At 43.1% G+C, this 25,449-nt stretch overlaps 1 protein-coding gene across 1 annotated transcript in view; it reads left to right on the top strand.

Moving 5' to 3' along the window:
• LOC126249280 (inversin-like) overlaps window positions 1-25,449 on the top strand; it is a 123,505-nt gene that overhangs the window by 90,963 nt on the left and 7,093 nt on the right. Inside the window, exon 7 of the mRNA XM_049950934.1 lies at window positions 10,765-10,922. Coding sequence (XP_049806891.1) covers window positions 10,765-10,922 — 158 coding nt within the window. The remainder of the gene's footprint in view (window positions 1-10,764; window positions 10,923-25,449) is intronic.

Genomic DNA, 25,449 nt, shown 5'->3' with positions numbered 1-25,449 from the left:
ACGAGGCCGTTGGGATCCAGCACTGCGTTCCGTATTACCTTCCTGAACCCACCGATTCCATTTTCTGCTAACAGTCATTGGATCTCGACCAACGCGAACAGCAGTGTCGCGATACGATAAACCGCAATCGCGATAGACTACAATCCTGCCTTTATCAAAGTCGGAAACGTGATGGTACGCATTTCTCCTCCTTACACGAGGCATCACAAGAACGTTTCACCAGACATCGCCGGTCAACTGCTGTTTGTGTATGAGAAATCGGTTGGAAACTTTCCTCATGTCAGCGCGTTTTAGGTGTCGCAACCGGCGCCAACCTTGTGTGAATTCTCTAAAAAGCTAATCATTTGCATATCACAGCATCTTCTTCCTGTCGGTTAAATTTCGTGTCTGTAGCACGTCATCTTCGTGGTGTAGCAAGTTTAATGGCCAGTAGTGTATATTGGCCAATAAGGTTGGATCTCTATAAGCACAGCCATGCTCCTTACACCAAATTCTAACTCATGTACGTTAACCAATGGTATCCGTTTTTACATTCCCCTAGACATTCGGGTTTTTGGTGTGTCGGAGTCTCACGATCCTAAAAGAAGTCCTAAGTTTTCTGTCCCCATTCCACTTTCTAAGATGTTACCTTAACAGTCCGTGTATTTCAGTGAATTTTGCCTGTCTGCAGTTCCTTCCATAAGAACAGCTCTTCTGGTACTCTGCCAAAAACGACCCGCACCCCATGACCAGTCATATCCTGCTAAAACGGAGTCTTTGTTGTCCCTGCACAACTTTGAAATATAATCTGTGTTATGTGACTTTGGGTGCCCGGCGCCAAGTCGGCTTTCATTCAAAGCACTGTTGGGCTCGGCTGCCTGGCACGTGTGCAGGTGGCACTTCCATGAATACCATTGAGGGTTGGTTCCCTGTCAGTTTTATTGCCGTACAGTGTGTCCCCTCAGCCACAGCGTAGTGCAATCTACTTTCAAAATTCCTTATTATAGCAAATTGTAATCTAAGTATTTATATATTGGCAATCATTGGTTCTGATTTATATTTCATATTCTGGTGGAGACAAATGTATTCCGATATTCCTTTTGGGTTTTACATCAGTTACGGGTCAGTTTGGAAACAAGATCACGTAACAGTGCTTCAAAATAGGTAATAAACGTTCGTCATAGCGTACGTTGTAGCGAAAATACAGCTATGAAGAACAAATGCATGTAGGAGGATCCAAATGTCATTGTTTGGGGTAACCGTACGGATAGAAGACAGCAGTTGTTGAGAAGGGAGTGAGACAGTATTGTATCCTGTCTTCCAAATTATTCAATCTGTACACTGTGCAAGCAGTAATGGGTATAAAAGAGGATTTTGGAAAGGAAATAAAGTTCAGGGAGAAGACACTGCAGCTTTACGGTTTGCCCATGTGTTGTGTACATAGTTGCGCGTAGTCAGCGCGTACACAACTTTCCCAATAGAGCGCGCCCCGCTAAGAACAACAGCGCAGGCGCAGCGCTCGTCCGTATCCGCACTACGAGATGGCGCTGTCTTAGAGACGGACCAAATTCTGCTTCCGCCGATCCGCGTATTAATACACTCCTGGAAATTGAAATAAGAACACCGTGAATTCATTGTCCCAGTAAGGGGAAACTTTATTGACACATTCCTGGGGTCAGATACATCACATGATCACACTGACAGAACCACAGGCACATAGACACAGGCAACAGAGCATGCACAATGTCGGCACTAGTACAGTGTATATCCACCTTTCGCAGCAATGCAGGCTGCTATTCTCCCATGGAGACGATCGTAGAGATGCTGGATGTAGTCCTGTGGAACGGCTTGCCATGCCATTTCCACCTGGCGCCTCAGTTGGACCAGCGTTCGTGCTGGACATGCAGACCGCGTGAGACGACGCTTCATCCAGTCCCAAACATGCTCAATGGGGGACAGATCCGGAGATCTTGCTGGCCAGGGTAGTTGACTTACACCTTCTAGAGCACGTAGGGTGGCACGGGATACATGCGGACGTGCATTGTCCTGTTGGAACAGCAAGTTCCCTTGCCGGTCTAGGAATGGTAGAACGGTGGGTTCGATGACGGTTTGGATGTACCGTGCACTATTCAGTGTCCCCTCGACGATCACCAGTGGTGTACGACCAGTGTAGGAGATCGCTCCCCACACCATGATGCCGGGTGTTGGCCCTGTGTGCCTCGGTCGTATGCAGTCCTGATTGTGGCGCTCACCTGCACAGCGCCAAACACGCATACGACCATCATTGGCACCAAGGCAGAAGCGACTCTCATCGCTGAAGACGACACGTCTCCATTCGTCCCTCCATTCACGCCTGTCGCGACACCACTGGAGGCGGGCTGCACGATGTTGGGGCGTGAGCGGAAGACGGCCTAACGGTGTGCGGGACCGTAGCCCAGCTTCATGGAGACGGTTGCGAATGGTCCTCGCCGATACCCCAGGAGCAACAGTGTCCCTAATTTGCTGGGAAGTGGCGGTGCGGTCCCCTACGGCACTGCGTAGGATCCTACGGTCTTGGCGTGCATCCGTGCGTCGCTGCGGTCCGGTCCGAGGTCGACGGGCACGTGCACCTTCCGCCGACCACTGGCGACAACATCGTTGTACTGTGGAGACCTCACGCCCCACGTGTTGAGCAATTCGGCGGTACGTCCACCCGGCCTCCCGCATGCCCACTATACGCCCTCGCTCAAAGTCCGTCAACTGCACATACGGTTCACGTCCACGCTGTCGCGGCATGCTACCAGTGTTAAAGACTGCGATGGAGCTCCGTATGCCACGGCAAACTGGCTGACACTGACGGCGGCGGTGCACAAATGCTGCGCAGCTAGCGCCATTCGACGGCCAACACCGCGGTTCCTGGTGTGTCCGCTGTGCCGTGCGTGTGATCATTGCTTGTACAGCCCTCTCGCAGTGTCCGGAGCAAGTATGGTGGGTCTGACACACCGGTGTCAATGTGTTCTTTTTTCCATTTCCAGGAGTGTATGTAACGCAGCCAATGAGATTGCTGCTAACGTAGAACCTTTTCTCCTCGCGGATCACACTCGCGCAGTGATACCTGAACGCTCGAGGTATCATAACGAGTGTACAGACCTCCTATTAGTCAGTCTGCATTTGTTTGCACCAGTCTGTACCAGTCTGCATCAGTCTGCATTTGTCTGTAGTCAAGTTTCAGTCTGCGCCTAATAAGATTATCATATTCCTGTACATAGCCATGAAGATAAATGAACAGACACTTTGTCAACTATCAGAGATATGTGAGAATAAGATTAACGTACCAAGACCAAAGGAACTTCAGATGGTCAATTGTAAATATCATCCAGAACCAAGTTATTTTTATGCTTGTTATTATTTTAATAAATGTTCTGTTTAAAGTTGGTCACCGTCAATCTGCTACTCTAAGCGTGCAAGTGGCATTTCTATCGTCTGACCTAACGGCAGAGGATAAACACGCCACGATAAGACCACGAGACATATTGCTGACACTCGCCTACTTCGTTAGAGCGACGAGTCAAATAATCTGATGGTGTGTGTACCGAAGGTCTTACAGTACGCACACCACACCATGACATCGCAGTTCTGTCAGAGACGGCAAAGGTGTCGAAAGATCAGTTGAACGGAATGAATATTGTCTTGAAAAGAAGTTATAAGATGAATATCAACAAAACTAAAACAAGGGTCATGGAATGTACTGGAATTAAATCAAATGATGTTAAGAAAGTTAGATTAGGAGATGAGACACTAAAAGTACCAGACGAGTTTTGCTATTTGGACAGCAAAATAAGTGACTATGTCCTAAGCAGACTGGACACAAAATGCAGACTGGCAATGACTGTAAAAACCTTTCTGAAAAAGAGAAATTTGTTAAAGCACGTACAAATTTAAGTGGTAGAAAGTATTTCAGAAGCTATTTTTCTGTAATTTAATTTTTTAAGAAATCAAAATGTGGACTAAAACAATTTAGAAAAGAAGAGCAGAAAAGGTTTTAAAATGTGGTGCCCCAGAAGACTGCTCAAGATTAGAGGGGTAGATCGGATACTGAGTAGAATCCGGGAGAACAGAAATTTATGGCATAACTTGACTAAAAGTTGATAAGACGTATACGGGGTATCAAGAAATTGTCAATTTGATAATAGAGGGAAATGTGAGGGGTAACAAATAATAGGAGACCAGGCATAACTACAAAAAGCAGGTGCAAATGGATGTAGGTTTCAGTAGTTATTGTAGCGCCCCTGCCTTTCAAATCGTAGAGAAACCTGCGTCTAGTGATGCAATCCTGGCACCTGTGAACAAGTGAGCAGAAAGTTGTCGCCGCATTTCTCGAGCAGAAGCTGAAAGGGAACGAGCAGTCATGACGAAAGTCTCCCCCTGGCACTAAAGTGAGTCTGGTTGTCACACGACTAGCCCCGCTGGCTGCTGCTCGAGGCTGGGACATTGTCGACGCATCTTAGCACGAGAGCCAGGCTATCGCAATGGTAGCCCGGATTACACCACGTGTAAGCCTGGCATTGCGCCGCTTCCATGGTCCAAGTAGTCAAAACTGAAGCCGCTGCTTTGTGCAGAGATTAAGAGGCTTGCACAGGATAAACTAACGTGGAGATCTGCATCAAACCAATGTTTGGATTGCAGTCAACAACAACATACAAAACTGCAGTACGAATTTTAGTGCCTTTAGTCTGCACGAAACAGTTTACAAATACAATGGGGGAACGTTAACTTTCCATCAACATACTGACAAGAGATTTTATTATTCTGTATTGCGTAAATATGTGTATGAGCGCCACTATGTGGCAGTCAGCATGGGCTTAGCATGGAGTTTACATGTATCAGTTCTAGGCGCTACAGTCCGGACCCGCGCGACCGCTGCGGTCGCAGGTTCGAATCCTGCCTGGAGCATGGATGTGTGTGATGTCCTTAGGTTAGTTAGGTTTAAGTAGTTCTAAGTTCTAGGGGACTGATGACCTCAGAAGTTAAGTCCCATAGTGCTCAGAGCCATTTGAACCATTTTTTTACATGTAACAAAAGGTAAAATAATGCGGTGGAAGATGTAATGCTTACATTTTGGAAATCTTCGCAAAAACATATTGTTTGTCATTAGGTAACAAACATCATATGCATGGAAAAAGATCTTCTTGTGATCAAAGGCAAATTCTATTAACAGGAACAGCTCTCAAGTGTACTTGTCCTTAGGAGCTGTTTTTCGCCTTAGAACGTATTATGTTTACTACCTATTTCCACACACCGAGACGACTACTAGCATGAAATGTTTCACACATACATAAAAACACACGTTCTAACTATCTGAAGATAAAAGACTACTCACTCGCAAATATTTATAGGTTGTAAATAAGGAACAACAGAACAAAACTGCCATTTAATTCTTCCTATTGTGGCGATGAGGGAGGGATGTGTGGCGGCAGCACTGTGGCTGCTTTGTAGCCTTACAGATTTAAAACTATACAATGAAAATTTAAAAACTTTAAAAAATGGAAAAAGCAAATGATGAAAGTAAAATTTAAAATTTTGATGAGGCGTTCTAGTTTTGTTGCTGACCAGAGTAATTAGTGCCGTTGAGTTGCCTGTGGGTGGTCTTCAGTAATTTGAGGACCAGCTCGGAGTAAAGGAGGAGTATGGAATGGGATCGTGATAAGAAAAGTGGAACTGAGTTTGGTAAGGAGTTGGTTTTTGGGGTACTGGTTGGAAAAGAAAGCATTTACAGGTGAAAGTGCAAGGGTTGTGTTAAAAAATAGCATTAGTTGTGCACTGGCGAAGATTAGCTACAGTGGGATGGGAAGTACGAGTACAGCGCAGGCGTAAGTGGGAGAACAATTATACGACGTTATCTAGGTTGATGAAAACTAAGTGTGAACGATTGTGGCTCTGAGGTGAAAGATGGGACAGGCTATCATTAGGATTTGTTGGAGTATATGGGGGTGCTCGAACGGATGGATGGTTGGTAGGACTGTGGTGACAAATTGGATGATGTATTCGACAGTGAGTGAGGAACATAGCAAGTTGTTTGGGTGGAGCGGCGTGTCAGTGCGTCAGTGGAGCGGATGGGGACATTAAAAGTTCGGGTTTGGCGGAAGGGAGTTTGGCCTCACACGTGTAGGCGTAAGTATGATTGTTTTGATCACAGGTATTGCATTTGGGTGGATATTGTAGGTTAGGGCATTGTTTTAGGTGATGAGGTGATTTGCAGTTGAGGCAGGTGGGTTGTTTTTACAGTTTAGAGGCAGATGATTATCATAAGTGAGGCAATTATGTTTTTGATATACATGGGCTTGAGAATGGGAAGGTTCAACTCAGTGTCTGCAGCGGAAATTGAGGGCGCCTTGTTTGATGAAGTGATCAATGCATGATGGGGTGTTCGGGAAAATGGGGACATCAAACATGGGCCCAGAATTTGTTGTGAATGTGGCGAACTTTTCTGACTGTGGTATCTGGGTTTCAGTTCAGTTACCACTAAACCTCCTCTGTCGTGATTTCCTGGTCAACTCCTTTGATTATAGCAGTGAGAATCGGCAGACGGCGGGCGATTGGCGTTGTCTGGGATGTGGAGATGCGAGAGTGAGTAAGTAAGCGTGGTAACCAAATTAGATGACAGCGAGACAGCACAGAAGGTGGGAGTGGAATTAGGGATTTGTGGATTTTAGGTGGAGTTATTTGTGTAATTTTGAAGTTGGAGAGATTCTTTTAATGTTAGTAACTAACAAAAGAGCAATCAAGTTATAACAGCCAGCGTGAACATTTGCTTGATGGGTATAAGGGAGTTTCAAAACTTTTGGGTCAAAATTATAGAATTAGCTGAGCACCTTAAACTGAATACTTCAAGATGAAGAACAAATGGCCAAAAAAGTATTTATTTTTATTGGCATAAAGATCTTTTTTACAGCAATAATTCAAACTTATCGTAGCTGTTCAAACTGACGACTGCCAGTCTCATTCATGCATTATAACGAAGCATAAAACTTAACCACACACTCTGAAATACCCCTTTTGTCTGCTGTACAATGAGACAATTTCTTTAAGTTTTTATCTGGGGTTTCATTCATCAGTGACTTCATGTAACCGCATAATAACCAGTTCATGTCAGTGAGATGCGGCAGTCGTATTGGTTATGGGACAGGGCCTCCCCTTCTAATTTAATGATGAGGTTATGTTGTTTAGGTACACACGGACGAGAGTATCGAAGTGGGATGGTGCACCGACGTGTTGAAACCATATCCTCTGGTAGACAAGATGTGTAGTTTCAAATAACTGCTTACCTGACGATCTGAAACTGTAATGGAGTACCCATTTTCATCGTTCCAGACATGGTTATTACTTCAGTTGAAAAAAGTATCACAGTTGAAAGAGGTCTTATCCCTGAATAATGCAAACTATAGGAAGCTAGACACTTCAGTGTTGCGCTGGGTAATCCATTGACATAACTGAACTCTGGGTTCAAAATAATTTCCCTTTACTGCTTGACACGTTGTTTTTGACAGGTGTGCAGTTATTCTCTATCATCACCCTCCACATTATATTCGTCGAAATGCACACTTTACGGAAGAGTTGACGAGTTCCTGTAGCGCGAAGTGCTGCATTTTTTCTGGCATCATGTCCTGAAAACCACGGTTCAAGCCAATCACCTGTGTATACTAGTTGTTTTCGCTCTGGAAAACATTTAACTCGGTAACACACTAATACGTATTAATGAAAGTGCAGTTATATCCCGCTTGCCTTCAGAAACCATACGTGAGATTTTCATATTCTGTCGCTCGCTATTCGCAAATTATTAGTTCTATAGAAAAAAATGAACAGGACCTTTTCGTAGGAAATTTAATGTACTTAAATTTTGTCACGGGATTCGTTTTCGCTGGAGGCTACGGTTTTTGAGCTACTCAAGAAAAACGCGTTTGAGGTCATTTTTGTACTTTAACTTTCTACAGTAACGTCCTGTGCATTTTCTTCTCTGTGGGACTGATAGGTTGCATGTAGCGATCGAGAGAATATAAAACTCTTGCACGTGGTATTTAAAGGTGTTGTGGGTTGCATAAAACTCATGGGTAGGTACAGCTGAATCTCCCTGTATAGTATCAAATGAAATTAGTGACTGGACTGAGGATTTCTTGCTAGGGAGGACACAGCATCGTGGCTAGCGAGTCATCGACAAACGAAGAACTGTCAATGCATGAGCTGCAGGGAACTGTTCATGTTGAATATAAATGAGCTGGCAGATAATACACTCCTGGAAATGGAAAAAAGAACACATTGACACCGGTGTGTCAGACCCACCATACTTGCTCCGGACACTGCGAGAGGGCTGTACAAGCAATGATCACACGCACGGCACAGCGGACACACCAGGAACCGCGGTGTTGGCCGTCGAATGGCGCTAGCTGCGCAGCATTTGTGCACCGCCGCCGTCAGTGTCAGCCAGTTTGCCGTGGCATACGGAGCTCCATCGCAGTCTTTAACACTGGTAGCATGCCGCGACAGCGTGGACGTGAACCGTATGTGCAGTTGACGGACTTTGAGCGAGGGCGTATAGTGGGCATGCGGGAGGCCGGGTGGACGTACCGCCGAATTGCTCAACACGTGGGGCGTGAGGTCTCCACAGTACATCGATGTTGTCGCCAGTGGTCGGCGGAAGGTGCACGTGCTCGTCGACCTGGGACCGGACCGCAGCGACGCACGGATGCACGCCAAGACCGTAGGATCCTACGCAGTGCCGTAGGGGACCGCACCGCCACTTCCCAGCAAATTAGGGACACTGTTGCTCCTGGGGTATCGGCGAGGACCATTCTCAACCGTCTCCATGAAGCTGGGCTACGGTCCCGCACACCGTTATGCCGTCTTTCGCTCACGCCCCAACATCGTGCAGCCCGCCTCCAGTGGTGTCGCGACAGGCGTGAATGGAGGGACGAATGGAGACGTGTCGTCTTCAGCGATGAGAGTCGCTTCTGCCTTGGTGCCAATGATGGTCGTATGCGTGTTTGGCGCCGTGCAGGTGAGCGCCACAATCAGGACTGCATACGACCGAGGCACACAGGGCCAACACCCGGCATCATGGTGTGGGGAGCGATCTCCTACACTGGCCGTACACCACTGGTGATCGTCGAGGGGACACTGAATAGTGCACGGTACATCCAAACCGTCATCGAACCCACCGTTCTACCATTCCTAGACCGGCAAGGGAACTTGCTGTTCCAACAGGACAATGCACGTCCGCATGTATCCAGTGCCACCCAACGTGCTCTAGAAGGTGTAAGTCAACTACCCTGGCCAGCAAGATCTCCGGATGTGTCCCCCATTGAGCATGTTTGGGACTGGATGAAGCGTCGTCTCACGCGGTCTGCACGTCCGGCACGAACGCTGGTCCAACTGAGGCGCCAGGTGGAAATGGCATGGCAAGCCGTTCCACAGGACTACATCCAGCATCTCTACGATCGTCTCCATGGGAGAATAGCAGCCTGCATTGCTGCGAAAGGTGGATATACACTGTACTAGTGCCGACATTGTGCATGCTCTGTTGCCTGTGTCTATGTGCCTGTGGTTCTGTCAGTGTGATCATGTGATGTACCTGACCCCAGGAATGTGTCAATAAAGTTTCCCCTTACTGGGACAATGAATTCACGATGTTCTTATTTCAATTTCCAGGAGTGTATTAATAATGTCCTCAGACGTTTTGCAGTTGTTGCGGTGATCTGTAATGAAGTATTATCTGAAAAATAGCTGCACAAGTATTCAGTCAGACCTTGATAACATTTCGAAGTGGTGCAAAACACGTTAACTTGCTTTAAATGATCTGATATGTAAAATTGTTGTCTTCACAAAACTCAGTAACGCAGTATCCTATGCTTGTAATTTCAGTAAGTCGAAATACTTAGTTGCAATAATTTTAGGGACTATCGAATGTGTAATCACATAGGCTACGTGATAGATAAAGCAGATTGCAGACTTCATTTCATTGGCAGTATACGGAAAATACAATCAGCTCGCAGAGGAGATCAAGAATGCTTAGAAAACAATCATGGAATCCATGCCAAGTAGGACTAACAGAGGATATTGAACGGATGGGGAAAAAAAGCAGCACGATTGATTAAAAGTTTGACAGAAATGCTGAGAAAGATGAATTGCAGACTCTTGAAGATAAGCATCAAGTATCTCGCCTTTCAGGAACCACTATTAAGTGAGAAGCATAGGAATATACTGTAGCCCCCTACTTATTGCTAGTGGCTAACAACCTGCGGGATCGTCTCCATTCTTTATCAGCGCATCTTTCATCATCCTGTTTTGTCTAATTTTTTCTGGCTCTGTCTTTACAAATGTTGTTTTTTTCATCATGGACAATTCATTTATCTCATACTCCTTCCCATCAGGTAACTTCCTATCTTTACTTATTTGTCAGATTTTCTGTACTCTTAATCTATGACCATGGAATCGGCAGTTTCATATGTACCGTAATTTCCAGAAGTTCATCGTGTATTGTGTATGTAAACAGATGCAGAAGACTTTCGCGAATCAGTGGATAAAGGTTAAATTCAGAGTTCTGACGAAGTTCTAAATAGAATTTGTGTTTTAAGTGCATTTTACTCATTTCTTTTGCAGTGAATTATCACTATAATCTTACTTTGTTATCCGCTCTGTTATTTTAGAAAATGTAGCAGCGATGATCAAAAATAGATTATTAATTTTGTACATTTCCTCTATAGAGCAAATTTGAAAATAATTTAAGAAGTAATTGAGATATTCTTTCAACAGATGGTTAAATTCTTCCATAATGACACCAACAACAACAACAATAAAAAGCTCAGCAGCAAACGAAATGGGTTGGTAACAATCAATAAGGAGCTTCCGGCCTTCCTCGAAAGTAACGAAGCGTTGGTGAAAGGTCGGAGTACGAATCTGACTGACTTGATGTAAGTATTATTTGATAATTACTGAAACAGCTTTTTCGTACTCTTGTAAATTGTGTTCACATTCGCTTGAGTGTGCTAACATTTCTAAACATTACAAACAGGAAAACTGATGCTAAACATATTCCTTCATAACAAAACGATTTAAGAAAGAACACATGCAGTCCCTTGTATAGAAAACCATACTCGTTTCCCAATCAGCTAATGAAGATACATTCTGCTAAATTTTCATGAGTTAATTTTAAGAAAGACAATCGACAGCTTCTAAAAGTTCTTTTCTTTGAATAATTTTGAGGTGAGTGTCATCGTTGACGGTGTATGGTGACTTTGTTACAATTTACTGTAGCTAAAACTTCTAAAGAGGTGAACAGTATGCGATTTCCGTTTGTGAAAAACAGTAGTCCACGTGTACATAGGCACAAACGATGGACAGAATTTACGAATAAACTTCAAATTTTCTCAAATATGTGAGAATGGAGGTAGGAAAATTATTCCGGCCCAAGCAGCGATATGGTTGCCTCTCGATGCTAGCCAAGCCATAGCACACTAAACCACCTAGTAACTGTATGAATGTAGACTTACCTGCGTGTAACACTGATGACAAGCTGTTGGCTCTCCAGTTGGGTGATGGTGATGGAATGCTGCAACATCTCAGTCAGTGTCATTTTCATCAACTTCTGGCGAAGTCTGGTGACCACCACAAAAAGTTGTACTGCCACCTCTGCGAAAGCGTCAGTTTGCTGTCGTGGAATTTGTATGGTTCAATGTGTGGTATATTATACAGAAACCTTGGAAGGCTAGCACTATAGAGCAGACGGAAAAAAGTGGCACAGCACGCCTTTGCAAAAAAAAAAAATCCTTTGCGACGGTTTAGGCCTGTAGGCGGATGGTAGGGCTTATGGCGGATTAGGCTACCACCAGCGACTGTTCATGCAAAGGTACAAGGATTGTTAGTAGTGGGGAAGTTACAGTTGTTGCTGGGCACGGACTACGTCTCCTGCGCCAACCGCAGCTGTCTCTGTGTTGTAAAATGTCAAAGTCTTCACCAGAGAGGTCAATTGCATTACAAAAATCGGCCGCTCAGCGTAAATTATCGCATCGGTGGACGAGCATTGTGCTCTTGAAGAATGGCATCATGTTACTGACACATACGAGGTTACACACGAAGATGACCAAGACATAGCATTGTGCCATCAGAGTTTATTTAGTCGCTACCAGGCATGACCTGAAGTCACATGCAATGACTCCCCACATCATTATTCCAGGAGTAACACCACTGTGCACCTCTAAAACTTTGGAAGAACGAGACCCCTCCCCAGGTCACCAGCATACTCGTCAGTGTTGTCACCAGCTTAGTGCAAAACTGTGAGTCATCGCTGAATACAGTGCGACGTTATTCATCAGAATTCCATGCTTCCCAAGCATAGCACCACTCCAAACATTTCCGTTTGTGTAGTGCTGTCAACAGCAGTCTTCGCATGGAACAGTAGTTCCTTAGTCTGGCTGCTCCTAGTCTCTGACCAATGGTGCAGGATGTCACAGAATGTTGGAGGCATACCTTTACATGATCTCGGATGGCAGTTGCAGGTGTGAAGCAGCTAGAGTATGCTTGTTGCACAATACAGCTATCCTTCCTTGTGGTGTATAGATGTAGATGTGAATGTAGATGATGGTCAAATGTGTTCGACCATAACCTAGACAACGAGTATGCCGACCTTCACGTGCCCATACAGTCCAACATCGGACAACTGTCAGATCCGGATTCCCCATAAAACTAGATATTGCAGATTCGACCAGATGGCCAAATGGAGACCACTTTCAAATTCTCTGAGGTGCAGATAACGCCAACTCACATGATTATGCAGCATCTGCGTGTCCTTCACAGTAATCATTCAACATCTAATGCTCTTCAAGTCCGTTATATACTCTACCAGGCCTCATAACACGACCAAACGCGAACATCTGTCACAGAGAATGGCAGTTCTAACCATTTACATATCCGACAATGGTGTTCACATATCCGAAGATATATTGAAATCCGACCATGTCTTCTGGTGTCTTCACTTTTTTTTCAGACATTGCATATTTCAGCCTTCCATAGGTGATCCATTTTCCCTATGAAAGAATGTTTTTGGTTTCTCATATTTCCACCCATAGTTGTGATCTAATCGAATGTCTCCAATTTCATGTAGCACTGAAGGCGAAATTCACTGTGCATGTGAACGGTGCTTGTGTACTGTGCAGCGCTGCTTATGATTCATAGTACCTTGTCCTGCATGACTTGCATGTGCCGCAAAAATGTTTTCACTGCATATCCCCAGAGTGAGGATTGGTTAGTTGGCTGATTTGGGGGAGGGGACCAAACAGTGAGGTCATCGATCCAATCGAATTAGGGAAGAATGGAGAAGGAAGTCAGCTGTGCCCTTTCAAAGGAACCATCGCAGAATTTGCCTAAAGCGATTGAGGGAAATCACGGAAAGCCTAAATCAGCATGACTGGATGTGGGTTTGAACCATTGTCCTCCCAAATGCTTGTCCAGTGTGTTAACCTCCGTGTCACCTTGCTCGGTGAGACTGAGGATCTATATGAGTAAGTCATAAGTGGTTTAATAAGAGTCATATACATGGACCTAGCTACCCATCTATTAAGCGTGTTTTGCCTGTTAAGCGTTGAATAGAGTTCTTTGAGCCTCGTGTGTGCTCGGTTGGCGACGTATTGTAGATGATCCCTCAAGTCCGTTTCCACTCCAGTCAGATACTGAGGTACCTGACTTTCTCACGGAAACATATTTTGTCAATACACTGCGGATGTCCCTCTATTTTAACGTGAGAGATGGCCCCCTTTCAACCTGGATGCGGGCTCTATGGCGTGAGCAGAAAGGGTGGTGGGGTGGGGGGAGAGACATTGTGAGGAGATGAAGATGATACCACAGCTGTGGTCAAATGTGAATGGTGCAATTGTGTCGTAGGAGGAGAGGGATGTAATCATCTTAAAAGTGAGCAACTATTTTTTTTAAAAAAAAGAAAAAAAAACAATAACAATGACTATCTTATGCTACGAGTGCATCTCGGCCTTGGTTCTACAGGAAAATGAAACAATGTAATAGCATCACACAACTATCGAAAAAGAAAAACTTCCACCAGAACAGTGTGTGTGTCTTCACCTCAATGTGTGTATACAGACTAAGCAACTTACGACCAGCCTCACCTACCCTCCTACCTCCACCCCTCCCTCCCTTTCCTTCCCCCACAGGTAGGGATACTGCTTTTCCATGCATGTTCTAATCTCTCGCTGATAGTACTCAAAGAGATCCATCTCCTAGCAGTGCTCTGCTTTGGTCGGTGTTGGGTTGACAATGACACACTGTTTCAGGTCTGCAGAAATCAAAGGTATTTCTAGGAAATGCTTTTCCTCGGAAAAATACCGAACTACTTGACCATTCGTCACGAACAGCTCTCCATAAGAAGAACGGCCAATAGCATGCTACGACCCTCGGCTACGTCTCGCGGTGGGAAGAGGCAGCTCTAGGGACTGCACTCGCGAGAGGGATGAGTGCCTTGACCAAGGGCCGTTGTGGTCGCTTCGGGCGGTCACTCTGCACTACGCCGGCACCGACCACCCACGCTGCCGCCGGCCGCTTCCAGCAGCCTCCCTTAGTCCGTCCACTCTTCTAGCCTCAGAGAACTTAAAATTAGTGTCTGTGGAAGTCTTGTAAACAAATTGTCATGCATGTGGGTATTACATAAATTTCAGACTCACAAATATCAATACAGAACAGCGGCTTTCACGCTCTCTATTCCCAAGCCGGAAAAAAAAAAACCATAGTCACTCTTAGCCCCGACAGCAAGCTACAATTCACATCCCCTTCCTCTCGTTATACCGTAACATCCAACTGAGTAAGACCACGAACTCAGTCTACGATGTCGATAATGCATGAGCAAACTGCCGATGTCAGAGCCTTATAACAATCATTTCTGTCGTATTTTCCTCACTTTAACGTATTTTCCACCAATTTTCATAATTTTATCTCGTTTTCCGTAATTTCGATGCATTTTATTCAATTACTCGAGTTACACACTACTGCTCTCGACGACCTGTCAAATCTGGCATAGCATCTATCTTGCAATGCTATCAGCCAATGACATTGCAGCATGGTTCTCAATTTCTGTATATTGCTAAACCTAGCCCTCCATTAGTTTGCGAGTACTATATACATGTGGCAGCACTCCGCCCTCTATTTTGAAAGGAATTGCCCCTGTTTTGAACCTATCGGCTAAGGATCCTGAGCTAAACTCTAGATGGACCCTCTATGTATCTTGTAACTGTTCCTACGTCTTTAACCAAGCCTCCCTGCAACGTTGTCTACGATTTAATTTGGAACTGACTAGAAGTAGGGGGGCACTATACCCGCTACATTTGACGTCTCGTGAAGGAACAGAATGAGATGAGTTCCACATAATCAATACACTTCGATATTTTGCTTTCGGAAAAACCATGACACGTGTTCCAAACTTGTACAACCGACTGACGCTAATCACGTAGACTGGCATTCTCATTCCAATGCCGGGACTGCTGTTCTGTAAAGACTGTGGATACGAGCCAGATTCATATGAGAGCGTTATGGTGATATAATAACAGACGGTTAAGAAGAAGAAGAAGAAACTTATGGCTTATGCATGATGGAGCTCCAGACAGGAGGAGTTTGAAACATTTTACGTAAATCACTTGTGCTACCAATTCTGGAGTGCTGTTCTAGTGTTTGGAGTCCACACCAAGAACGTACTGGAAAGGGAGAAGCGATCATAGAACATAAACACACACTCCTAAGGCTACATGATTCTGCACTTAAACATAGTATAATGTTAAAGCAGTGTGGTTTCCGATATATTAGCCGTGGAATGCAATTCTGTTAATACTCCAATGCAAGAAGTATAGCCGGCCGAAGTGGCCGTGCGGTTAAAGGCGCTGCAGTCTGGAACCGCGAGACCGCTACGGTCGCAGGTTCGAATCCTGCCTCGGGCATGGATGTTTGTGATGTCCTTAGGTTAGTTAGGTTTAACTAGTTCTAAGTTCTAGGGGACTAATGACCTCAGCAGTTGAGTCCCATAGTGCTCAGAGCCAAGAAGTATATTTCCTAACCTGACATACGTTCACCCTGCAATTTTTATATCCCAGTCACTATGGAGGCAAAATTCTATCGTCTACACCAAAGAGAAAAAAACATAGATTATTTGTCATACATGACTATATACTCGTAGGTTCCGGAGGTGTATAGCGCCCACTGTTTACATTCGATTGCGGTTCAGAAATTATGTTGTGCTCACATCAGTCCTATAAAATGATCGTCAGCAACGGAAAATGTATGAAACAATGACATCTTATGAGCAAATAGACAAATGCATAGCAGCGGTATTTGACATATCAAATTACACCCCAGACTGCACTAAAACACAGCCTCTTCCACTCACAACAACTTTCAAGCAAAGGCATACACAGGAATTGCAGTACCCCACAAATCCCTGTCACTGACTTAAAATCATTGCAGTTATGAAACTGAAGACTCAATTTATGTCCAATATGTGGCAGGGAGATGGAGCACTTCGCATGCATCTTCATTCGTCTAGAGAAGTGTGCTGGAATAGGTTTTCCATAAGTTTGGTGGACACATTTCATCAACATGCGTTGGAAGTCCTCTGCTGACCATGGTGTGGAGAGATTTGCTGTTAATGATTTCAGGTAGATGGCTCTCTAAGTCATACCCGGAACGCGCAATTGTATGCGAGTAGAACGCAGGTGGTGCCACATAACTGACACAGGTCGAGAGATGACAGAAAAAAGGGTTAGATGTGCGATAAATGACCTGTCATAACGTCTCCCTCTCTCTAGAATGCATCATCACTCTACCTTATTACAATCCCTCTCAACCAATTACTCCATCTACTTTACTATCATCCTTTAATGCAGATCCAACTAAATTTAGAGGCAGATGGTTCTCTTTTCTAGGGATGAATCCACGAAAACAGTCAACTTGCATAATTCCTATTGCCTCAGTAGACATACTGCAGAATGTTGTTAAAAACCTTGCAGCAACTATTGTGTAAGATGTCTGTTAGGTGACAGCGCATGGTTGTAAATACTGTTTATTAGAGTTTAAAACACTCAAACAGTCCTGCACTGGATCAAATATGTGATACATTGATTAGTTGTCCATTTCAGTCCCCAACTAGTAATACAATGCTCTTTAGCCAAGGAGGACGTAAAGTTTATTATAGTCACATGTCCGGACACTATATAAAAATCTACGAAGGTTGGAACTTTAATAGTGCCAACTATTTATTTGCAGCTCGTACAAAATAGATACGTGTTTCAAAGTTTTACTGACCTTCAAAGTAGTTACCAGCATTGTGCATATCCCGTTGCCAGCGATGTGGAAGTCGTAGGATACTCTTTAGCAGTGCCAGTTGTGTTGACAGTTCGAGCGGCGTGGTCTATTACCCGACGAATTTGTAGCACTTCTTAAGCGAATGTCGTGAAGTGTTTCCTTCAGTTTATGAATCGAGTTGAACTCACGAGGGCTTAAGTCAGGGGAGTGCAGTAGGTAGTATAGCACTTAGCAGCCCTATCAGTCAAACGAATCAGTAAAAGCTTGCACTCTACGTGCTTGAGCATTGTCCTGTAAAATGATGGTCCTGCGGAAAGTGTCATCACTTCTGTCTCTAAGCTCGTCGTAGGTTACGTTCCAAAAATGATGGGTGCATCTGTAAAGATGATAGCCAAAATGTTTGGTGTTTCAAGAAGTACCATATCGAAGATTTATACCACATTCAGGAAAAGCGGAAAAAGTTACAACGGGGACGAAAGTATGTGTTGAGGAATCGTAAGGGACAGTCATTGAAGAGGATTGTGACGAACAAGAAGAGGACAACAGCTGTAAAAATCACTTCAAAACTGAATGCCTCACTCGCGAACTCTGTCAGCGCCAAAACAACACGTAGGGAACTCCATAAGTATGGAATGGCAGGGTGAACTGTAATTCAAAACCACATATCAGTGATTCAAATTACCGTAACAGGAAAACGTGGTGCCGAAGCCAAAAAACCTGGACTATGGAGCAATGGAAGAAAGTCATTTGGTCAGATGGGTTTTGTTTCACTCCGTTTCCAACTTCTGGCCGAGTTTACGTCCCAAGAGTGAAATATGGTAGGGATTCCGTGATGGTTTGGGCAGCCATATCGTGGTATTCCACGAGCCCCATGATTACTGTGCAACGTCGCATTACAGCCTAAAATTATGTGACTAATTTGGCTGATCAGGTCCATCCCATGATACGATGTTCGTTCCCCAGTGGTGATACTGTGTTCCAAGATGACACACAGCTAGATCGTCCCGGACAAGTTTTTTGAGCAGGAAAATGAATTTTCGCGTCTCGCTTGGCCACCACAGTCACTAGACCTCAATATTATTGAGCCTTTATGCTCTACTTTGGAGAAAAGGCTGCGTGATCGCTCCCCTCCTACATCATCAGTGCCTAAACTTGGCACTATTTTGCAGGAAGAATGGTATAAGATTTCCTTGAAAACCATACAGAAACTTTATTTATCCGTTCCAAGACGACTGGGAGCTGTTTTGGATGCCGACGGTTATTATTATGCCTTATTAGGCATAATGTGTGGTGTTTTGATGTATCCATATTTTTGTGTACCCTCTGTATTCAAAAGTTGTACACAGAGTCAAAAATATTGAATCAAGAAGTTTTATGTAGAAGAGAGCCTAGCAGCAATGTGCTTGTAAGTTGCTACTGCAGAGTACATCTCTTTTAATTATAACATGTACATATCCTCTCTAGGAAACTTCCAGATATTTATAATAATTAATGGTGTCGCATGCTGTAGATCTTTCAATCAGACGTCTCTTCGATGTCTTGCGTATCCCTAACTCAATGGTGTAACGATACGCTGTTTGATTACTTGCCTATTGAGTGGATGGGGTTTTTTAGTTGGGTACTTTAATCAAATAAATGAATTTGGCCCTGCGATATCTAAGGTATGTAAATTGTCAATTACCAGATCGATGATCGAGGAATGCATCTGACTACAAAATCAAACAGTGATCATTATAAACTTACTTTATTACAATCTTTATCTCCTTGCATAACATCTCACAAGAAAACATATTTAACTGCTGCTAAAATCAATAAAAAATACCTTGGCTAACTTGGATGAAGGATCTGAAATGGCAGTTCAAAGTTAACACGTATCTGAAAAAAAATATTTACGTCTACGAAGGTCGTACTGTAATTGCCAGAGATAGAAAATACTGAAGAAGGATTTGCTTGTGCATCTATTGCTGGAGTTGGTAGCATGTTGAACTCCTAATTCAAGTAAGTCTTTGAAATTAAAACTGGAATTACTGAATATCGTCAAGTAAGCTACGTCATTCCCTACTGTTTGCTTCACTGTGACGACTGGCCTCAGCATATTTAGAGTCTGCAAGTGACGGCTGCTGTGGCTGAAACATCAGTCATTGTCTCCTTTCCAATAACTCGTCTCTGTCAAAGTCTAAATACAACCTCAGCCCGGTGAGATCCTCTCACCTCGGATGTCCGGAGAGGAGGTCTGGCATAGAGGCAGCAAAGAAGTGAAGTGACGATCTGCAGAGTGTTTCCAACGAAAAAAAAACTTTAAGTTCTGTGTTTTTCAGTATTGTGTAATTATGATTGGTATAATACTGATTGTTGGGAGTGCCGACCAGTAAGATGGCTTACAAGACGCTGGCTTACCTTCCTTACTCGTATTCCATATGGTTAACCAGTTAAAAAACTTGTTATTCTTGGAGCTCCAAAAATATGTGTTTTACTCGCTCTCTCTGCCTTCCTTCGTGCACCGACCAATACGGTTACATCTCTGCAAGCACAGTTGCACTCTCTTCTCCCTCTCCTTGATTGTTCATGTGAACTAATAGGAGCTGCCTTTACGTTTCTTTAAACATTGATTTACGTAGTTTGGCGTGGCCCGGTTATGTGTCGGCGTCTCATGCGCCACAGGGAACTCCCAACTTTCTGTTCCCGTTCCACTTTCTAAGATGCTATGTTAACGGAATTCCCGCTGAGTGCTCGTACAAAAGCAGTTTTTCCACGTCCCTGGGCGTTAGGCGACATGCATCCTGTGGACATGGCCTGTTAAAAACAAACGCTGTTGTCCTGTACATTCCCGTGATGTGCTATGTGCTCCGCATTGGCTTCGGGGCTACTCTCTCTCTCCCTCTCTCTCTCCATCTCTCTCTTCCAACTAAACAAAACACCACTCTGACCATTTTCAGAGCTGTCTCTTGTCTTTCTTCACACAGGGAGGCAAACGGATGGTTCTGCGAATGGCGTAGGTGGTAGACTCCCTGGGAGTTTCAAGACCTAGACCTTCTTACAAGCATTGACCTTGATTTTCCAGTGGCCTTTTATATAGTTATGCATGTAATTTAAAGTATGAGATCAATATCCAATTCGTCATGTGTTGGAAATCAATAGAACTAATTCAGATTTTATTACCTGGTGGGGATTAATTTATTCCAATTCAACTTTACTATCCCTTACAGGTTTTTAACAAGTTACCGGACAGTTTGATTAAAACGGCCACCTAACAACTTCACCCATCATACGCACGTGGTCAGCTATCTAAATACTAACTGGGTTCAATTCAGGTTGAGTGATCGAGGAAAAACCGTTGTATTCTATGTGGCAAGGACGTTGGCAGCTGTATGTGAGAAATGTAGATTAAATGTTGAGGTCCCTGTCAGATAAGAAGAAATATTTGGTATGTGTAGAAATTTCAAGGCAGATTTCTTAAAATATTCTGACAAGAGAAACTGATCATTTCCAACTCATGTGCAGCAATATAGCGGGATCCTAGTTGATAACATTTTTGTAGACAGTGCTCTAGATGAAGCAATTAATTTGTACCAGACTGTTAATGGACTACTTGATCATGATGGGCAATTAACGTAAATAAACAATGTAACTCCTCACATCTCTGAGGCAAGTTCATACAGTGACTTATTAATGAGAACAAGGTACAATGTTTTAAGTACAAGTTAAAATAGGTGGAATGGGATTAAGCCAGTATGGAATGAAATGCTAATACGAAATTCAGTACATTCCACAGCAAATTTCTGTCAATATATGAAGGTAGCTTTCCTAAAAAGTTGTCCAGGAAGTCTATTAAAAATAAGTAAGCTGTGTCGGAATAATTAGAAAGTATTTTAACGTCAACTAACATACAACTTCATTTGTACAGAATGTCTGTAACATGGAAGTTACATAACATGTAATCTGAAGTTCACTCTTTGTGAGGGACCTCCCGGCTTTCTTTTGTTGCGATCAAACTACATCATTCTATTATTTAAGCTAGAGTTTCACCACTCTATCCACTGGAACGTTGTATATTTTTCCACTGACTCGTTTTAAAGTCTTGGTGACGTAACAACCAGAATCCTATCAGCTTTCCTGAAGGAATTTGTTCTTTACCCCAAATTCTTGTTCCGTTTCAACCCCCTTTCATTTACTTACTCTAGCACGTTCGTCAACTATTTTGCGACTCTCAGCAGCAGTCTCCAAAAATGGGTGTGTACCTGGCCCGTCTACTCAGCATCGTAAAACCCGCAAAAAAGAAGAAAAAGTTACCCCATGGCCCGCCCGTAGTCGATCGGCCAAGCCAGTCTCACTCTCTTACGGCGTCAGACCTCTTCATCGCTGTCACTGCTAACATTCGAAAAACAACTTCTTATGTACAGCCGCTTCTCACTCTCAACGATAATACTGTGCACAACTGACAAAATATCAACGCAGGAATACCAAACTTGCTCCAAAGAAGAAGTCATCCCGACTTATACTCGAAGAAGCAAAACTACTATTAAATTCTACTGGCTTTTACACTACTATTAATGATGAGGATAAGACTAATGAGCTCAATGACGACTCCAGAAACAAGCGACATCAGTAACGAAATCTTCCAAGAACGTGACTGCAGTATGGTCTACTCACCTTTCGCCAGCTTGACGATGCAGCTGTCATTGCAGCAATATCAGGCTGCGTCATACCTGGCCAAATCTTATGCCCCAAGCAAAGTTCCATAAAAAGGTATTTAATACCAGTGTCAGCTAAATTTAAAGATTCAGTGAAAGAAAAGTCAGCAGTCCAAGAAACCATTTCTGTTCACTATATTCCTTATTAATTGGTAAAACAATTCTGAACCAAGGTGTTACACCGTTAATGGCCACTATTAGATGATTTCCCAGTAGTTCTGTGAAGTTACTGCCCTTTACTCAGTGACAGGAAGTTATATTATAATAACTTGCTGACATCTTTGTGGATGGGACTCCCCTGTGCAGCCTGTATGCTACAATCCGATTTCTCTCGTGTTTCTGGCCAGAGCCTCCAACTGGCCAGAGCCTCCAAACCTGTAGCCAACGTTTCGTCGTTGGGGGTGGCTGACGATGGCATGACATGCAAATGTCACTGTCAACAGTCCATCTGCGTCTCCCCAGCAGTTTCTTAGCGTCGCTTTCTCCAAGCCTTCTCGCACCAACGGGCCACCCATTGGTCAGTTTTTTCGGCTTCCCGTTTCTTTACTACATTTAACATTTCGCATGGTTTAGAAAATAATATAGTTAGTATTTTAGATTCGTGTGTACCCTTCCCCTCTTTGTCAGTGTTAAATTAAAGATTCGAAGTTTCGTTAGCTACTTTAGAAACATACTCTTTGAAACTCGTTCGCTACCTCGCTACCAATGATAGACTTCTTGCTTGTTGGTGCGGCCCTCGCCCATCCCTGCCTTTCGCGATGCTACAGTAACTAAGGCGTTCGTTTTTGGCCCGTTGACGCCTTATCGGACAACTTTACTTAAACTTTCAAAACATTTCTCTTGACCACGAATCACAACCGTTACACCTTCTCTAAGTATAAGTGTGAAGCGTCGTCTGTCGATACTTCACATTCTATATAACCAGTTATAAATATCAATATATTGATCCACCAAAGGGTTTCCACTGTATATAGCTGCAAGCGTTAGCTGTCAATTTTGATAGTGTTGTTGCATTAACTCACAAGCTATGGACTTGGAGATACTTACTCATACTGTATCACGCAGCAGTAATACGTCGTCGCATGAACTTTATGACATACCGAAAGCATTGAGGAAAAACCCTGGCTGATGACTGTTCAATTCAATACAAAACTAGACTGCTCCTGTTTTATGGAATCTCAGATGTGCTCACTAGGATTTACACCACGTAACACGAGCGGCCACACAAGTACCCTCATCCCTGTAAAGTTTATTTCAAATGATTCCGTTATATATCAGGAACAACAGCAAAGTCACAGGTAAGCGCAGGGTATCAACGCTGAAGTCTAGGGGCCACACCACAAAAATTTAAGTAAAGAAGACTTAGTCTTAATTCTGTGGTGTTGGCCCTCTGTAATCATAACAGACGTAGATGTATTTATTTTTTATAGACTTATTTCGCTGAATTTTTCAGTTCACGGTTCATATGAGTTAAGTCAACATTCGCCTCTCAAACACTGCGTTCCATCGCATCAAACTCCCCAGTGGCGCCCTGTCCGACATGTGGCCTTGCAGTTGGCAAAATTGCTAAGACTTTTGAAAGAATGGTTACTGGAATTTTTGTGATATGAAGCGAGTTCCAATTCGCGCAAAGTAAATTTCCTGCAGAAAATATTTTAGCAGTATGGGTGCCTTACGTTGGGCATTCACTCAGTCTTGTAGTGCACGCAGCAGCCAGGTGCTGCCTAAGTACCATGAGGTTTTCTGACTTTTTGGAAGAAATTTATGTACTTATCACAGCCTCGGCTAACAGGTGCAAAGTTCTGACCTATTGCTTGAAAAAGCAGAAACTGAAAAATCAATTCTCGTGCCTATAAAGAAAAAAATAACTCATTTTTTTGTTGAAATTTCAGAGGACATAGAAGAGTTAGAGAAATCATGTGTTACCTCTCTAAGTTTGCGCATCGAAGTGTCAGAGATGTTATACTGATCATGTTTGCTGTGTTCTAGCACCAGTTGGAAGTATTACCCACTGATTCACTGTTTTCCAGATGTCAAAAATGAAAACGTGGCTCTGTTTGGATTTTTGGGATGATACAAACCAATGAAACTCTGCAGAATACTGACCTGGACGTGAACAAGGGTGCATCAGCACTGGCATCCATAATAAGGCTCATAGAATCGAAAAGGGATAACTTTGAATTATATGATGTGAAGGTTACTGAGTTAGCTCATTTGGCTTAGAAGAAAAGTGAAACACAGCGCAAGAGCAAAACAAACGTGTATTTATCAGCTCATGATTGTGTCGAAGCACTTGAAGTAGAAGTGACCTTACGAGAAAAATTACAAACCAAGACATTCCTTCCTGCCATAGAACGCTTTACACCTGCCCTGTGACAAAGGCTTGGAGCATACAAACTACTTGGTTTCCATTTTGGGTTTGTCAACAACGAAGAAATCATTGCAGTAGCTCACATTTTTTACTAGATGTATAACAATGCCTTAATTTCTTAGACGATAAACTTGGAAACAACTAATTTAGTTGAAGGTTTTCTACCACAGATTTAAAAAAAAAAGATGAGGAAAATGAAAAAATAATTAGTCAGTAGAGGTGGATATACAAACCCTACCTCAAAAAGAAAAAGTCTAAAGTTGTTTCTCTAATATCGAAGCCGCTTTAAGAATTTGCCTGTGACATAGGTCAAAAACAGCAGTCAAAAGCCATTTTCAGAATTAAAATTTATCACAAACAGACTCCGAATCTCCATGTCAGAAGATAGACTCAATGTTGTTTCTTCGCTTAGTATCGATAGTTATATTTTAAGACAACTAAGGTATGGAGATGTTGTAAGTAGCTTCATCAGTATTAACTGTAGGCGCACACACAGTAGCCAGTAAGATTATTTTAAACTTTCATTTTAGGGCTCATTGTTTGGGAAAGTACTGTATTTGAGTTAAGTATAATTAAAATATTCTTGGTTGTTATAGTCCATTTGATAACTTTCATTTGTCTACCAAACATGTTTGCTTATAATTAAAGTATGTTATGTTAAACTGAAATACCGATTTTTGGGTAGACATAAATCCCAACATTTTCTTTAAAAAAAGTATAATTGTTCATAATGATGTTAACGAATCATGTTGAATACCTTAATGATACCGGTTCGTTAATTTTTTTAAACTTCATAAGTTCATAAACACATAAACTGTACACTAAAATTTTATATATTTAAATGACAAATGTGAAACAGTGCGTTACAGTCATTTAGTTCTAAAATTAGGGTCTGAGTTAAAAGATTGTCTGTTGTGTTGCGGTAATAGCCTGTGAGATACTTCAAGTGAACAAGTGGATGAACATTATTTGAGTTTAGGTTCCTGCGTCTTTCGCTGATGAGTATCGATGGCAGAAATTTTAGTAACCCCATTACATCGCATGTAATACCTCTACCATACACCTGAATAGCGCCCATAGTTCAGA

The sequence above is a fragment of the Schistocerca nitens genome, chromosome 3, assembly GCF_023898315.1.
Source record: "Schistocerca nitens isolate TAMUIC-IGC-003100 chromosome 3, iqSchNite1.1, whole genome shotgun sequence".
Taxonomy (NCBI): domain Eukaryota; kingdom Metazoa; phylum Arthropoda; class Insecta; order Orthoptera; family Acrididae; genus Schistocerca; species Schistocerca nitens.
Note: the sequence above shows the minus strand (reverse complement) of the source record. Positions and strands in the feature narration are given on the sequence as shown.